This window comes from Salvelinus namaycush, chromosome 3 (genome assembly GCF_016432855.1).
Source record: "Salvelinus namaycush isolate Seneca chromosome 3, SaNama_1.0, whole genome shotgun sequence".
NCBI lineage: Eukaryota > Metazoa > Chordata > Actinopteri > Salmoniformes > Salmonidae > Salvelinus > Salvelinus namaycush.
This window is the reverse complement of record NC_052309.1, coordinates 15,739,148-15,756,055: the sequence shown is the minus strand read 5'-3', so window position 1 is coordinate 15,756,055 and position 16,908 is coordinate 15,739,148. Positions and strand designations below refer to the sequence as shown.

Here is a 16,908-nt window from a genome sequence, read left to right as displayed (position 1 = left end):
CATCCATATCTCTGTCTCTCCCACTCTCTTTTTCTCTCTCTCTCTCTCTCTCTCTCTCTCTCTCTCTCTCTCTCTCTCTCTCCTGTTGTAGATAGACGGAGAGAGCGAGAGAGAGAAAGAGAGCGGGAGAGACAGAGAGAGGGAGCGAGAGAGAGAGAGAGAGAGCTGTGTCAAGATAAATTGGGCATCAGATAATATTTCCTGCAGAAGTTCCAGCAGTTCCAGTATTGACCAGGGCCGCATGGCCAGCCTCTCCTCTTTCTGGGCTCCACTTCTGTCAATCTGGGGAAATCAGAGACGACTGGAGTGGGCTGAGAGAGAGAGAGAGAGAGAGAGAGAGAGAGAGAGAGAGAGAGAGAGAGAGAGAGAGAGAAAGAGAGAGAGAGAGAGAGAGAGAGAGAGACAGAGAGTGACAGAGAGAGAGAGAGAGAGAGAGAGAGAGAGAGAGAGAGAGAGAGAGAGAGAGAGAGAGAGAGAGAGAGAGAGAAAGAGAGAGAGAGAGAGAGAGAGAGAGAGAGAGTGTCTGCATAGCCTGTGGGCTTCAGTGCAGGGAGTGTGGTGTGTGTGTGTGTGTGTGTGTGTGTGTGTGTGTGTGTGTGTGTGTGTGTGTGTGTGTGTGTGTGTGTGTGTGTGTGTGTGTGTGTGTGTGTGTGTGTGTGTGTGTGTGTGTGTGTGTGTGTGTGTGTGGTTGTGTGTGTGTGTGTTTGGGTGTGTGTGTGTTTGGGTGCGTGTGTGTATGGTTGAATGTTTGTGGTTGTATGAGTGTGTGTAGCCTCTGGGGCTGGGTTTGTGGAGCGTGGTGTGGGTATGATGTGTGGGTTGGTTTGCTTGTAGATGTTTTTAGCAAATACTCTTTCTGACATGATGGCAAGGGGGCACCACTGCTAACCCCTTCTTTGTAACCTCTTCTCTTCTAATGTCAACGCTGCGAAACACTTCTTCACAGTCTTCATAACAGTTCAAGTACAGCCCCATGTCAAAATGAAAAGATAATGGATGTTTGTAGTTCTCTGACTATTTCTGTTTTCATATCTGCTCTAGTGAACAAAAACTGATCTTTCCATGACAGATTGACCAGGTGAATCCAGGTGAAAGCTATGATCCCTTATTGATGTCACCTGTTAAATCCACTTCAATCAGTGTAGATGAAGGGGAGGAGACAGGTTAAATAATTATTTTTAAGCCTTGAGACATGGAGTGTGTGTGTGTGTGTGTGTGCCATTCAGAGGGTGAATGGGCAAGACAAAATATATATATATTTTTTTACCCCCTTTTTCTCCCCAATTTCGTGGTATCCAATTGTTAGTAGTTACTGTCTTGTCTCATCGATACAACTCCCGCACGGACTCGGGAGAGGCGAAGAAAACATATTTAAGTGCCTTTGAACGGGGTATGGTATAGATGCCAGCTACACCGGTTTGAGTGTGTCAAGAACTGCAACGCTGTTGGGTTTTTCACACTCAATAGTTGCCAGTGTGTATCAAGAAGGGTCCACCACCCAAAGGACATCCAACTTGACACAACTGTGGAAAGCATTGGAGTCGACATGGGCCAGCATCCCTGTGGAACAAGTTTGACACCTTGAACTGAGGCTGTTCTGAGGGGAAAAGGGGGTGCAACTAAATATTAGGAAGGTGTTCCTAATGTTTTGATCACTCAGGGTGTATAGTATATGTGTGTGTGTGTGTTGCTCTGTTTGGAACATATTGAAGTATGTTCCACCCTGATGTATTTTTATGCATGTGAGAGACGGGGAATTGAGAGAGTCTGTGGGTGTAGGTGCACATATGTGATTATGTGTATGTGTGTGTGTGTGTGTGTGTGTGTGTGTGTGTGTGTGTGTGTGTGTGTGTGTGTGTGTGTGTGTGTGTGTGTTGTGTGTGTGTGTGTGTGTGTGTGGTGTGCAGGGATGTGTGGTGTGTGTGTGTGTGCCTGTGAGTGCAGGGATGTGTGTATGTGTGCCAGTGGGTGCAGGGATGTGTGCGTGTGTGTGTGTGTGTGTGTGTGTGTGTGGGTGTGTGTGTGTGTTGTGTGTGTGTGTGTGTGTGTGTGTGTGTGTGTGTGTGTGTGTGTGTGTGCAGGGATGTGTGTGTGTGTGTGTGTGCGTGTGCCTGTGAGTGCAGGGATGTGTGTATGTGTGCCAGTGGGTGCAGGGATGTGTGTGTGTGTGTGTGTGTGTGTGTGTGTGTGTGTGTGTGTGTGTGTGTGTGTGTGTGTGTGTGTGTGTGTGTGTGTGTGTGTGTGTGTGTGTGTATTCCAGTGAGTGCAGCGATGTGTGTGTCTCTGAGCCCCGGGATTAAAGAGGGTCAATAGCCGAATGGTGCTGTGTGTAATGTCTGTGGAGCCCAGAGGAGCAGGCTTTAGTCAGAAACAGCCTCAGCCCCCCCACTCTGGGATTCACCATTCAACCTCTACATGAGTGGGGGCTAAACACACCACACACCTGCACACATGCAAACATACTGTATGCACGTACATACAAGCACACACACACACACACACACAAGCGAGAGGTCATGCCCGTGTGACAGTCAGGGCACACTAGTGTAAGCAGTGTGGGGATGAGGGTGGGGATGAGGGTGGGGATGAGGGTGCGGAGGACTTGCGTCAGACATAAGGGTTAAGCATCAAACATCATTCACTTACACTGATAATGACTGATGTAGAGAGAAACAGTAGGAGAGAAGAAGAGAGCGATAGAAGAAAAGGGAATTGAGTGAGGAGATAAGGACACAGATAGAGAGAGAGAGAGAGAGAGAGAGAGAGAGAGAGAGAGAGAGAGAGAGAGAGAGAGAGAGAGAGAGAGAGAGAGGGAGAGAGAGAGAGGAGAGAGAGAGAGAGAGAGAGAGCAAGGGAGAGATAGAGAGGGAGAGAGAGAGAGAGAGTGAAAGTGAGAGTGAGAGAGAGAGAGAAGAGAGAGAGAGAGAGAGAGAGAGAGAGAGAGAGAGAGAGAGAGAGAGAGAGAGAGAGAGAGAGAGGTGAAAGTGAGAGTGGAGAGAGAGGAGTGAAAGTGAAGTGAGAGAGAGAGAGAGAGAGAGAGAGAGAGAGAGAGAGAGAGAGAGAGAGAGAGAGAGAGAGTGAAAGTGAGAGTGAGAGTGAGAGAAGAAAAGGGAATCTGAGTGAGACGATAAGGACAGAGAGAGATAAAGAGAGAGAAAGAGAGTAGTGTCTGAAGGAGAACAGTATGCCTCTGTCTGTGTTGTGTCTCAGTCTTAATGATGTCCAGTTTCAACTCTTTCAGACAGAGCCTCTGCAGTGACAGACTGGTATTGGTGCAGCCCTGTATTAAAATATCTCTTTCAGTTTAACAAGACTGTCGCTATGCTACAAAAATCCTATTCTCATTAACCGTGTGTGAGTGTGGATGTGTATGTGTCAGCGTGTGTGTGTGTATGTGTAAGCGTGTGCGTGCGTGTGTGTGTGTTAGGGGTGTGGTAAAGGGCATAGTAAAGTTTTCACTGAATAATTAATCTCCTTGATTTTCTGACCGAACTGGGTAGCTGAAGGGTGAGTCTGGGTTTGTATGTGTGTGTCTGTTTGTCTCAGTGTCTGTGTGTGTCTGTTTGTCTCAGTGTCTGTGTGTGTCTGTTTGTCTCAGTGTCTGTGTGTGTCTGTTTGTCTCAGTGTCTGTGTGTGTCTGTTTGTCTCAGTGTCTGTGTGTGTCTGTTTGTCTCGAGTTTTGTCTGGTTTGTTTCTGTCTAGTGTTCTGTGTGTGTGCTGTTTGTCTCAGGTTTGTGTTGTCTGTTTGTCTCAGTGTCTTTGTGTCTGTTTGTCTCAGTGTCTGTGTGTGTGTCTGTTTGTCTCAGTGCTGTGTGTGTCTGTTTTCTCAGTGCTATGTGTGTCTGTTTGTCTCAGTGTCTGTGTGTGTCTGTTTGTCTCAGTGTCTGTGTGTTGTCTGTTGTCTCAGTGTCTGTGTGTGTGTCTGTTTGTCTCAGTGTCTGTGTGTGTCTGTTTGTCTCAGTGTCTGTGTGTGTCTGTTTGTCTCAGTGTCTGTGTGTGTCTGTTTGTCTCAGTGTCTGTGTGTGTCTGTTTGTCTCAGTGTCTGTGTGTCTGTTTGTCTCAGTGTCTGTGTGTGTCTGTTTGTCTCAGTGTATGTGTGTGTCTGTTTGCTCAGTGTCTGTGTGTCTGTTTGTCTCAGTGTCTGTGTGTGTCTGTTTGTCTCAGTGTCTGTGTGTGTCTGTTTGTCTCAGTGTCTGTGTGTGTCTGTTTGTCTCAGTGTCTGTGTGTGTCTGTTTGTCTCAGTGTATGTGTGTCTGTTTGTCTCAGTGTCTGTGTGTCTGTTTGTCTCAGTGTCTGTGTGTGTCTGTTTGTCTCAGTGGCTGTGTGTGTCTGTTTGTCTCAGTGCTGTGTGTGTGTTGTCTGTGTTGTTTTTCTTGTTTGTCTCAGTGTCTGTGTGTGTCTGTTTGCTCAGTGTCTGTGTGTCTGTTTGTCTCAGTGTATGTGTGTCTGTTTGTCTCAGTGTCTGTGTGTGTCTGTTTGTCTCAGTGTCTGTGTGTGTCTGTTTGTCTCAGTGTCTGTGTGTGTATGTTTGTCTCAGTGTCTGTGTGTGTCTGTTTGTCTCAGTGTCTGTGTGTGTCTGTTTGTCTCAGTGTCTGTGTGTGTCTGTTTGCTCAGTGTCTGTGTGTCTGTTTGTCTCAGTGTCTGTGTGTCTGTTCGACCTCAACCATGTTGATCTCTTTTGTTCATGTTTAAAGGTTTGGTCCATGTTGGTCATTAAATGCACTCCTGGCTTGATAAAATGTTGTCCACAGGACACACCACAACCAGATACAGTGCACATGAGAAAAACATTCACATTGGTAGTTTTAACCGCTGACTCCGCCCCCCTGACGCCCGAGTTCTTCTTCGGTCCCAGCCAAACCACATCGCGTCCCCCCCCTCCTCTACGTTGTGTTCTTTGCTTCTGGTGGACAGGACCCTCGACTTAGTCGGTTTCTAGCCATCCACCTCGCTGTTTTGCCAGTTTTGAGAGTAGATCGAATCTGAGTGTCGGTGGCGGGGCCGCCTGAGTGGGGGGTGGGGGAGCTGGCGTCGCTGACTGTGTACGGGACGGCCGTCCTGGGCAGCTCCTGGACTGGGAGCCGGATCGGCTCGTGACCCTTTGCGGCTGCGCTGTGGTACTTGACAGTGACGGCGTACTTATATGTGACATCGGACAGTCAGGCGGCTACTAATGGCTCGTGGGCAGTCACACGGTGTATTACTGCAGATGTGCTCCTATTGTGCGCAAGACCGAATTTGGCTCAGCTAAACGGCACGCTGAGAGCAGCGCCTCACGGACTTGCTCAGCCTACGGCCCTTCTGGGCAGGCAGGTCAGTGGATGGCTCAGATTGGCGCGTGGGCAGCCTCCGGATGCGTCTCAGAACGCCTGGAATGGCGCGACCGTAAACGGTGTAGGCCGAGAACTCAGGATGGCTACAGACCGCCAGTCTGGACGCTGTTAAGGCGCAGTCCTCGCGGGCTCCATCAGGAACATGGGAGGGGCTCCGGGGGGTCCGAGGGGAAGGTCCTCTGGCAGAATTCAATCGCCCAATCCAAATCAGGCACCTCAGGAAATGTCATCGCTCTCACATCTCCTCACCTTGCAGAAAGAGTAAGGAGAGAGAAGGAAGGACTGAGAGAGAAGAGGGACGGAGAGCGAGAGAGGGAAGGAGAGAGATAGAGAGACCGACGGCGATAGAGAGAGAGAGGAAGGAGAGAGAGCGAGAGAGAGAGGAAGGAGAGAGAGAGAGATAGAAAGGAGAGAGAGAGGAAGGATATAGAGAGAGCGAGAGAGAGAGCGAGGAAGGAGAGAGAGGGAGTGAGAGAGGAAGGAGAGAGAGAGCGAGAGAGAGAGAGAGAGGAAGGAGAGAGAGAGAGAGAGAGAGAGAGAGAGAGAGAGAGAGAGGAAGGAGAGAGAGGAAGAAGAAGAGTGAGTGAGAGAGACAAGAGAGTAGCGAGAGGAGGAGAGAGGAGGGAGAGAGAGGAAGTAGAGAAAGAGAGAAGGAGAGAAGGAGGAGAAGAGAGAGAGAGGAGGAGGAGAGAGGAGAAGGGAGAGAGAGCGAGAGAGGGGAAGGAGAGAGAGAGGGAGAGAGAGAGAGAGAGAGAGAGAGAGAGAGAGAGGAAGAGAGAGAGGAAGGAGAGAGTGAGGGAGGGGGGAGAGTAGCAAGGAGAGAGAGCGAAGAAGGGGAGGGAAAGGAGAGAGAGAGAGGGAGAGGGAGGGGTGGAAATAAAACAAGAGGATAATGTGTTATTACCATCATCTTTGCATGGGATTATTGTATCCCACTTTGCACACAGTGCCATCCCTGTAGTTGATGGTCTGGAATGTTTAGACAGGTGTATTTTAGAGTCCAGGAAGGTTCTGGGATTCCTCCCAGACAGACAGGATTTAAACACCAGTCTGGCTGGCCTAACCACATGCAGCTACTGCTGTCTACTGACTGGGAAGGAGGGAAGAGATAATGTGAGATGATGAGAACCAGAGTTCAGGGGTTGAGAGGGAGGAGAAGAAGGAGGCCAGGTAAAACGTTCTCACACACAGGACATCTAACGACGACAACCCCAGGCTTTTGGCCCCGTTTAGTCCATTCCTGGGATAGTTCAGCTGCAGACAGATACACGCTTCCCTGTAATTACAGGTCTCTTTCATCCCCTACTGTCTTAAATGACACACACACACACACACACACACACACACACACAAACTCACACACAAGTTCCCGACTCTTTGAAGAGAGAGATGAAGCCCATTCGACACTTCATTTGTCACCTCCAGAACTGTTCTATTCTTAACATCGAACCGGTGGACATTAATTATTCACCAGTCTACCCGAAAGAATCCAGTGTGTCAGAGAGAGACAGAGAGAAAAAGAGAGGGTGAAACAGAATGAGAGAAAGAAAGGACAGAGACAGAGAGAGAGAGGGTGAAGCAGAGAGAGAGAGAGCCAGAGAAAGAGAGAGAGAGAGATGGAGAGATATGGCGACACAGAGACAGAGAGGGATAGCATAAAGGTTTATCAGCACCATCAGTAATTCTTCCATGTCCCTCTATCTCTCCTCTCTCTCTCTCTCTCTCAATTCAATTCAATTCAATTCAATTGACTTTATTGACATGGCAAGTTCGTTATTACTTACATTGTCAAAGTATACATATCGAAAATCAAAATCAAATATATATGTATATATATACAAAATATATATATATTTATATATAAATAAATGGTGGGACCAACAGCAATAATAACAGTAGTAGTGGACATGGGATTACCATTAACAACAACTACAACAACAATATTAATCAGAACAACAATAAATTAAAGCAACAGTAGTAGACCAGTGTCAATATGACTTGAGAAGACATATGACCTGGTATGAAAGACAAAACAAAACTAAGCTAAATGGGAAATATTATCAACATTACTTTGCATTTTTCACTGGCTGTCCCTCAGGTTGTGGCAGGAGGACACATATTTGGCTGCCAAAACTGCACATTTTGGCTTTTCACCCAATAAATATTTGATTTTTTCTTCATCTTTTATAGTTTCAAATTCTTTGTATTGAGTTATAATTTTGGGAAAGAAATATGCTCTTAGGTCTGAGTATTTGTCACAGTGTAGTAGGAAATGCACCTCTGTCTCTACCTCTCCTCTGGAGCAGAGTGAGCACAGCCTGTCCTCTCTGGGCAGCCAGGTTTGTCTGTGACGACCGGTCTCTATAGCCAGACGGTGCTCACTGAGTCTGTACCTAGTCAATGTTTTCCTCAGTTTTCTATCAGTCACAGTGGTCAGATAGTCTGCCACCATGTACTGTCTGTTTAGAGCCAAATAGCATTGAAGTTTACTTTGATTTTTTGTGGTGTCTTTCCAATAGGTTATATATTTTTCTTTTTGTTTTGTGATGATTTGGTTGGGCCAGATTTTCTGAGGGCTGTCCCGAGGCTCTATGGGGTTGGTTTGGGTTGGTGAACTGAGCCTCAGAACCAGCTGGCTGAGGGGACTCTTCTCTGGTTTCATCTCTTGACATTGTAGAGCTGTGTGATGGAATGTTTTAGGGTCACTTGTTTTTAGATGGTTGTAAAATTTGATGGCTCTTTTTTCTATTCGAATGAGGAGGGGGTATTGGCCCAATTCTGCCCTACATGCGTTATTTGGAGTTTTTCTTTGTACTTGCAATACAGTCTTGCAAAACTCTGCATGCAATATTTCAGTTGGATGTTTGTCCCATTTAGTAAATTCATTATTAGAGAGTGGACCCCATACTTCACTGCCATATAGAGCAATTGGTTCTATAACTGATTGAAAAATTTTGAGCCAGATTCTAATTGGAATTTCAATTTTGATGTTCCTTTTAATGGCATAAAATGCTCTTCTTGCTTTGTCTCTCAGCTCATTCACAGCCATGTGAAAGCTACCTGTGTTGCTCATATTTAGTCCTAGATATGTGTAGTTTTTGGTGTGTTCTAATAGAACTGTGTCCAAATAGAATTTATATTTGTCATCCTTATTTCCCGACCTTTTTTGGAATATCATTATATTTGTTTTTTTTAGGTTAACGGTCAGAGCCCAGGTCTGACAGAACCTGTGAAGACGATCTAGGTGCTGCTGTAACCCCTCTTTAGTGGGAGACAGCAGCACCAGGTCATCTGCGTACAGCAGACACTTGATTTCAGTGTTGTGTAGGGTGATACCAGGTGCTGCCGATTCTTCTAATGTTTTTGCCAATTCATTAATGTAGATGTTAAATAATGTTGGACTTATTGGGCAGCCCTGTTTCACTCCCCGCCCCTGAGAGAAGAAGTCTGTTTGCTTGTTGCCAATTTTAACCGCACATTTGTTTTTAGTGTACATTGATTTAATAAAATCATATGTTTTCCCTCCAATACCACTTTCTATTAGTTTATAAAAAAGACCTTCGTGCCAAATTGAATCAAATGCTTTCTTGAAATCTACAAAACACGAGTAGATTTTGCCTTTGTTTTGGTTAACTTGTTTATCAATTAGAGTGTGGAGGGTGTAAATGTGGTCTGTTGTACGATAATTTTTTAGAAATCCAATCTGGCTTCTGCTCAGGACGTTGTGTTCGTCAAGGAAATGATGTAGTCTGCTATTTATAATACTGCAGAGAATTTTCCCCAAGTTGCTGTTAACGCAAATTCCTCTGTAATTATTTGGGTCAAATTTGTCTCCATTTTTATAGATTGGTGTGATCAATCCCTGGTTCCAAATATCGGGGAAAATACCTGCAGTGAGGATAATGTTGAAGAGTTTGAGTATTGCCAATTTGAATTTGTGGTCTGTATATTTGATCATTTCATTTAAAATACCATCAGCACCACAGGCCTTTTTGGGTTGGAGATTGCATAGTTTTTCCAATAATTCTTCTTCTGTAATTGGGGTATCTACAGGATTCTGATAGTCTTTGACTGCTAATTCAAGGATTTGTAATTTTTCTTGTATATCTTTTTGTTCTGGGCTCTTTGTTATATTGCTGTAGAGGTTTGCAAAGTGATTTCTCCACATATCCCCATTTTGGATAGCCAATTCCTCATGATGAGGTTTGTTTAATTTATTCCAATTCTCCCAGAAGTGGTTTGATTCTATGGATTCCTCAATTCCAACCAGCTGATTTCTAATGTGCTGTTCCTTTTTTGTTCTTAGGGTGCGTTTGTATTGCTTCAGTGTTTCCCCATATTGAAGGCGTATATTTTTGTTGTCTGGTTCTCTGTGTTTTTGATTAGATATAGTATAGATACCCCAAAAAACTACTTAAGTAGTACTTTCAGGTATTTTTACTTAAGTACTTTACACCACTGCCCGTCCGGTATACAGAGCATGTGCCCTGCAGGCCTTTAGTTCAGAGAGATGAATAGCTCCTGTAAAAACCTAATGGACCTGTCAATTAAGACAGGTTTCCCTATGCTGCTAGATGCTACTTTGTGTATCACGCAGACCTTCAGTGGCCTTTCTTTCCTTTGAATGCAGCAGTGACCCTGTGTCTGTCTGAGAATAACACAAATTTTAATTTCCACAAAGTTTGCTGCTTCAGTGTCTTTAGATATTTTTGTCAGATGTTACTATGGAATACTGAAGTATAATTACAAACATTTCATTAGTGTGAAAGGCTTTTATTGACAATTACATGAAGTTGATGCAAAGAGTCAATATTTGCAGTGTTGACCCTTCTTTTTCAAGACCTCTGCAATCCGCCCTGGCATGCTGTCAATTAACTTCTGGGCCACATCCTGACTGATGGCAGCCCATTCTTGCATAATCAATGCTTGGAGTTTGTCAGAATTTGTGGGTTTCTGTTTGTCCACACGCATCTTGAGGATTGATCACAAGTTCTCAATGGGATTAAGGTCTGGGGAGTTTCCTGGCCATGGACCCAAAATATCGATGTTTTGTTCCCCGAGCCACTTAGCTATCACTTTTGCCTTATGGCAAGGTGCTCCATCATGTTGGAAAAGGCATTGTTCATCACCAAACTGTTCCTGGATGGTTGGGAGAAGTTGCTCTCGGAGGATGTGTTGGTACTATTCTTTATTCATGGCTGTGTTCTTGGGCAAAATTGTGAGTGAGCCCACTCCCTTGGCTGAGAAGCAACCCCACACATGAATGGTCTCAGTATGCTTTACTGTTGGCATGATACAAGACTGATGGTAGTGCTCACCTTGTCTTCTCCGGGCAAGCTTTTTTCCGGATGCCCCAAACAATCAGAAAGGGGATTCATCAGAGAAAATGACTTTACCCCAGTCCTCAGCCGTCCAATCCCTGTACCTTTTGCAGAATATCAGTCTGTCCCTGATGTTTTTTCCTGGAGGGAAGTGGCTTTTTTGCTGCCCTTCTTGACACCAGGCCATCCTCCAAAAGTCTTCGCCTCACTGTGCGTGCAGATGCACTCACACCTGCCTGCTGCCATTCCTGAGCAAGCTCTGTACTGGTGGTGGCCCGATCCCCCAGCTGAATCAACTTTAGGAGACGGTCCTGGCGCTTGCTGGACTTTCTTGGGCGCCCTGAAGCCTTCTTCACAACAATTGAACCGCTCTCCTTGAAGTTCCTGATGAATCGATAAATGGTTGATTTAGGTGCAATCTTACTGGCAGCAATATCCTTGCCTGTGAAGCCCTTTTTGTGCAAAGCAATGATGACGGCACGTGTTTCCTTGCAGGTAACCATGATTGACAGAGGAAGAACAATGATTCCAAGCACCACCCTCCTTTTGAAGCTTCCAGTCTGTTATTCAAACTCAATCAGCATGACAGGGTGATCTCCAGCCTTGTCCTCGTCAACACTCACACCTGTGTTAACGAGAGAATCACTGACATGATGTCAGCTGGTCCTTTTGTGGCAGGGCTGAAATGCAGTGGAAATGTTTTTTGGGTGATTCAGTTCATTTGCATGGCAAAGAGGGACTTTGCAATTCATTGCAATTCATCTGATCACTCTTCATAACATTCTGGAGAATATGCAAATTGCCATCATACAAACTGAGGCAGCAGACTTTGTGAAAATTCATATTTGTGTTATTCTCAAATTTTTGGGCCACGACTGTACACTGTAAAAAAAAGATTCAGTCAAAATGACTTGTTTTATCTAGCCAAGTCAACAAAATTTGCTAAATTTGTTGAGTTGACAAAAAAAGTTAAGTTGAGTTGACTTCAGCTCAAAAAAAGTTAAAACGTATTAAATCAAATTGAGTTAGCAAAAGACGATGTGGGGAGTAATAGAAGCAGACTTCAGTGGGTCTCAGTCCCAACAGGACTACAGTACTGTAAATCAAGGGACTACTTTGTGAAAGGAGAAGTGAACGGTGAATTTATGCAGACAGTATCCCGACATATACAGTGCCTTCAGAAAGTATTCATACCCTTTGACTTATTCCACATTTGTTGTGTTACAGCCTGAATTCAAAATTGATTCAATATTTTTTTATTACCTGTTTAATACCCCATGTTAGAATCACCTTGTAACGTGTGCACTGGGAGCCGGGAAGCAAGTTCAGGGAGTGAATACATTTAATGAATGAAACATAATACAAAACAAGAAACACAAACAACGCACAGACATGAAACTGAAACAGAAACAATGATGCCTGGGGAAGGAACCAAAGGGAGTGACATATAAAGGGCAGGTAATCAAGTAGGTGATGGAGTCCAGGTGAGTGTCATTATGTGTCATCATAACTATGATGACACATAACTATGATGACAGCTGTGTGCCATAACGAGCAGCCTGGTGACCTAGAGGCTGGAGAGGGAGCACACGTGACACACCTTTGGCAGCAATTACAGCTGCGAGTCTGGATTGTACAATATTTGCACATTATTATTTTTTAAATTCCTCAAGCTCTGTCAAGTTGGTTGTTGATCCTTGTTAGACAGCCATTTTCAAGTCTTGCCATAGATTTTCAAGCTGATTCAAGTCAAAACTGTAACCCGGCCACTCAGGAACATTCAATGTAGTCTTGGTGAGCAACTCCAGTGTGTATTTGGCCTTGTGTTTTAGGTTATTGTCCTGCTGAAAGGTGAAATTGTCTTCCAGTGTCTGTTGGGAAGCAGACTGAACCAATTTTTCCTGTGCTTAGCTGTATTCTGTTTCTTATTGTCCTCAAAAAAATCCTTAGTCCTTGTCTATGACAAGCATACCCATAACATGATGCAGTCAACACCATACTTGAAATATGAAGAGTGGTACTCAGTGATGTGTTGTGTTGGATTTGCCCCAAACATAACACTTTGTATTCAGGACATAAAGTACATTTATTTGCCCCATGTTTTGCAGTTTTTCTTTAGTGCCTTATTGCAAACAGGATGCATGTTTTGAAATATTGTTATTTTGTACAGGCTTCCTTCTTTTCATTCTGTCATTAAGGTTAGTATTGTGGTCTAACTACAATGTTGTTGATCCATCTTCAGTTTTCTCCTATCACAGCCATTAATTTCTGCAACTATTTTAAAGTCACCATTGGCCTCATGGCGAAATCCCTGAGCGGTTTCCTTCCTCTCCGACAACTGAGTTGGGAAGGACGCCTATATCTTTGTAGTGACTGGATGTATTGATACACCATCCAAAGTGTAATTAATAACTTCACCATGCTCAAAGAGATATTCAATGTCTGCTTCATTTTTACCAATAGGTGCCCTTCTTTGTGAGGTATTGGAAAACCTCCCTGATCTTTGTGGTAGAATCTGTGTTTGAAATGCACTCTTTGACTGAGGGACCTTACAGATAATTGTATGTCTGGGGTACAGAGATGAGGTAGTCATTCAAAAATAATGTTAAACACTATTATTGCACACAGAGTGAGTCCATGCAACTTATTATGTGACTTGTTAAGCACATTTTTACTCTTGAACTTATTTACGCTTGCCATAACAAAGGGGTGAATACTTATTGACTCAAGACATTTCAGCTTTTCATTTTTAATTAATTTCACAAAATGTAATCTAAAAACATATTTCCATTATGGGGTGACAGTGACACAAAATCTGAAATGAATCATGTTTTTATTCAGGCTGAAACAAAATGTGTAAAAAGTCAAGGGGTGTGAATACTTTCTGAAGGCAGTGTTGAAGTAGTGTAAAGATAGTTGGTTTTTCTGTGGTAGAAGACCTCTGGTAAGTGACAGATATGTCCTTTCAGGGCCATTATCAATGAGAGAAACGACAGTAAGAAACTTTGTATGCAGGATTAATTTCTGAGCTGTCTGAATATGACTCCATTATGCCTGTTTGAGACTACTGTATTGCTGAACTAAGTGTCCTTGAGAATGTTTATAATGTGTCTCTATTGGTCTGGGAATGTGTATTGTTTTCCTATGTGTCTTTCTGTGGTGTTGCCGTATGTTATATAGTTGCTCTGTATGTGTGATGACAGCTGGTGAATGCTCCTCCCTGACACCATAGTGGAAGATAAGCTCTATTCTATCTCTCCGCAACCAGATTTATTGTCCCCAGGAAGCCACTGTATCAACTGGGCCGCCGTTTCCCCTCCATGAGCGGAGAGTCAAGTGTGAACACGGATGAACGTGGGCATAAATCTTCTCCTCTCCTTTTCCTTTCCTCCTCCATTCCCCACACACTCCTCTTCTCCTCACTTGGCTGATACATTCTCTCCTCTCATCCCACCCCTTATTCTTATACTCCTACTGTCCTCCATTCCCTCCTCTCATCTCTCCACTCCTCCTTTCTGTCTGACCGTTTCTCTCCCTTCAAGATAGAATCCACATTAGGGGAAACTGCACCACTGTTCGCCCCAGCACATTCGTTATTGTTTTTGTTTTGTTGTTGAAACGAGGGAGGAGCCTCTGATGTCAGAGGGAAAAAAACAGTTTGTTATTTGGAGTAACTTCTTTGTAGTTGTAATATCGCAAACGGACGTGGCAGTTTCACAATGAAGGATTCCAGCTTTAAGGACAATGGGCAATACATGTAGTGAGCTGGGGTGAAGGACAAGAGGAATTTCCCCCCAAGGAATGTTCTACAGTAGGGAATGTTCCCCCCAAGGAATGTTCTACAGTAAGGAATGCTCCCCCCAAGGAATGTTCTACAGTAGGGAATGTTCCCCCCAAGGAATGTTATAAAGTAGGGAATGTTCCCCCCAAGGAATGTTCTACAGTAGGGAATGTTCCCCCCAAGGAATGTTCTACAGTAGGGAATGTTCCCCCCAAGGAATGTTATACAGTAGGGAATGTTCCCCCCAAGGAATGTTCTACAGTAGGGAATGTTCCCCCCAAGGAATGTTCTACAGTAGGGAATGTTCCCCCCAAGGAATGTTATAAAGTAGGGAATGTTCCCCCCAAGGAATGTTCTACAGTAGGGAATGTTCCCCCCAAGGAATGTTCTACAGTAAGGAATGCTCCCCCCAAGGAATGTTCTACAGTAGGGAATGTTCCCCCCAAGGAATGTTCTACAGTAGGGAATGTTCCCCCCAAGGAATGTTCTACAGTAGGGAATGTTCCCCCCAAGGAATGTTCTACAGTAGGGAATGTTCCCCCCAAGGAACGTTCTACAGTAGGGAATGTTCTACAGTAGGGAATGTTCCCCCCAAGGAATGTTATACAGTAGGGAATGTTCCCCCCAAGGAATGTTCTACAGTAGGGAATGTTCCCCCCAAGGAATGTTCTACAGTAGGGAATGTTCCCCCCAAGGAATGTTCTACAGTAGGGAATGTTCTACAGTAGGGAATGTTCCCCCCAATAAATGTTCTACAGTAGGGAATGTTCTACAGTAGGGAATGTTCCCCCCAAGGAATGTTCTACAGTAGGGAATGTTCCCCCCAAGGAATGTTATACAGTAGGGAATGTTCCCCCCAAGGAATGTTCTACAGTAGGGAATGTTCCCCCCAAGGAATGTTCTACAGTAGGGAATGTTCTACAGTAGGGAATGTTCCCCCCAAGGAATGTTATACAGTAGGGAATGTTCCCCCCCCAAGGAATGTTCTACAGTAGGGAATGTTCCCCCCAAGGAATGTTATACAGTAGGGAATGTTCCCCCCAAGGAATGTTCTACAGTAGGGAATGTTCCCCCCAAGGAATGTTCTACAGTAGGGAATGTTCTACAGTAGGGAATGTTCCCCCCAAGGAATGTTCTACAGTAGGGAATGTTCCCCCCAAGGAATGTTCTACAGTAGGGAATGTTCTACAGTAGGGAATGTTCCCCCCAAGGAATGTTCTACAGTAGAGAATGTTCTACAGTTGGGAATGTTCCCCCCAAGGAATGTTCTACAGTAGGGAATGTTCCCCCCAAGGAATGTTCTACAGTAAGGAATGTTCTACAGTAGGGGATGTTCTACAGTAAGGAATGTTCTACAGTAGGGAATGTTCTACAGTAGGGGATGTTCTACAGTAAGGAATGTTCTACAGTAGGGAATGTTCTACAGTAGGTAATGTTCTACAGTTGGGAATGTTCTACAGTAAGGAATGTTCTACAGTAGGGAATGTTCTACAGTAAGGAATGTTCTACAGTAGGGAATGTTCTACAGTAAGGAATGTTCTACAGTAGGGAATGTTCTACAGTAGGGAATGTTCTACAGTAGGAAATGTTCTACAGTTGGGAATGTTCTACAGTAAGGAATGTTCTACAGTAGGAAATGTTCTACAGTAGGGAATGTTCTACAGTAAGGAATGTTCTACAGTAGGGACTGTTCTACAGTTGGGAATGTTCTACAGTAAGGAATGTTCTACAGTAGGAAATGTTCTACAGTACAGAATGTTCTACAGTAGGACATGTTCTACAGTTGGGAATGTTCTACAGTAAGGGATGTTCTACAGTAGGACATGTTCTACAGTAGGGAATGTTCTACAGTAGGGAATGCTTTTAGGGAAATCCAGTAGGCCTATATAGTGCTCTGTAAAGAACTTGAGTCCACCACCACTATCTGGTATAAGACCACGCTGTCACGCAAAGTGTCACAAGACAGTGAGCACTGTCAATCAGAGCCACCTATTATCACCGTGTTCCCAGCACATCTCCCCATTACATTGAGTGAACATAAATCAATGCTAAAGACTCCCTTCAATCAATACTGCCTGGCTTGAATTAAGTAAAGACCAATACTAGACTGGTGGCTCAAATCTATATGGATGACTCTGTTCTCACAAACACAGAAACATTAAAACACTACCATAAACAACCCACACACAATGAATGCATATGCTCCCATGCACTCAGCTATCTACTTTAATTTCTCGTCTTCTCCCCCTGTATACACTAATGTAGCCATACACTCAGAGAGAGAGATAGAAAGACAGAGAGACAGAGAGAGAGAGCTTATTCCCCCCTCTCCCAACACGGACGAGGCTAGGAGCAGCAGATATTTATTGAGTAGCATTAGAGACCCAGTGACCCCTCCCCTGTCCTGTGCTCTCTATTGAAGAGTGCTAAACACACTCATATTTCATCCCCTGGGACCACGGGACCCGGGACC

The 16,908-nt window shown here is 44.4% G+C and overlaps 1 protein-coding gene across 1 annotated transcript in view; it reads right to left on the bottom strand.

Annotated features, from left to right (window-relative positions):
* The window catches only part of LOC120044821 (netrin receptor UNC5C-like), a 182,812-nt gene that overhangs the window by 130,711 nt on the left and 35,193 nt on the right, over nucleotides 1-16,908 (bottom strand). The window contains exons 2-3 of the mRNA XM_038989492.1: nucleotides 5,278-5,512; nucleotides 4,961-5,138 (exon numbers count right to left, since the gene is read on the bottom strand). Coding sequence (XP_038845420.1) covers nucleotides 4,961-5,138; nucleotides 5,278-5,512 — 413 coding nt within the window. The remainder of the gene's footprint in view (nucleotides 1-4,960; nucleotides 5,139-5,277; nucleotides 5,513-16,908) is intronic.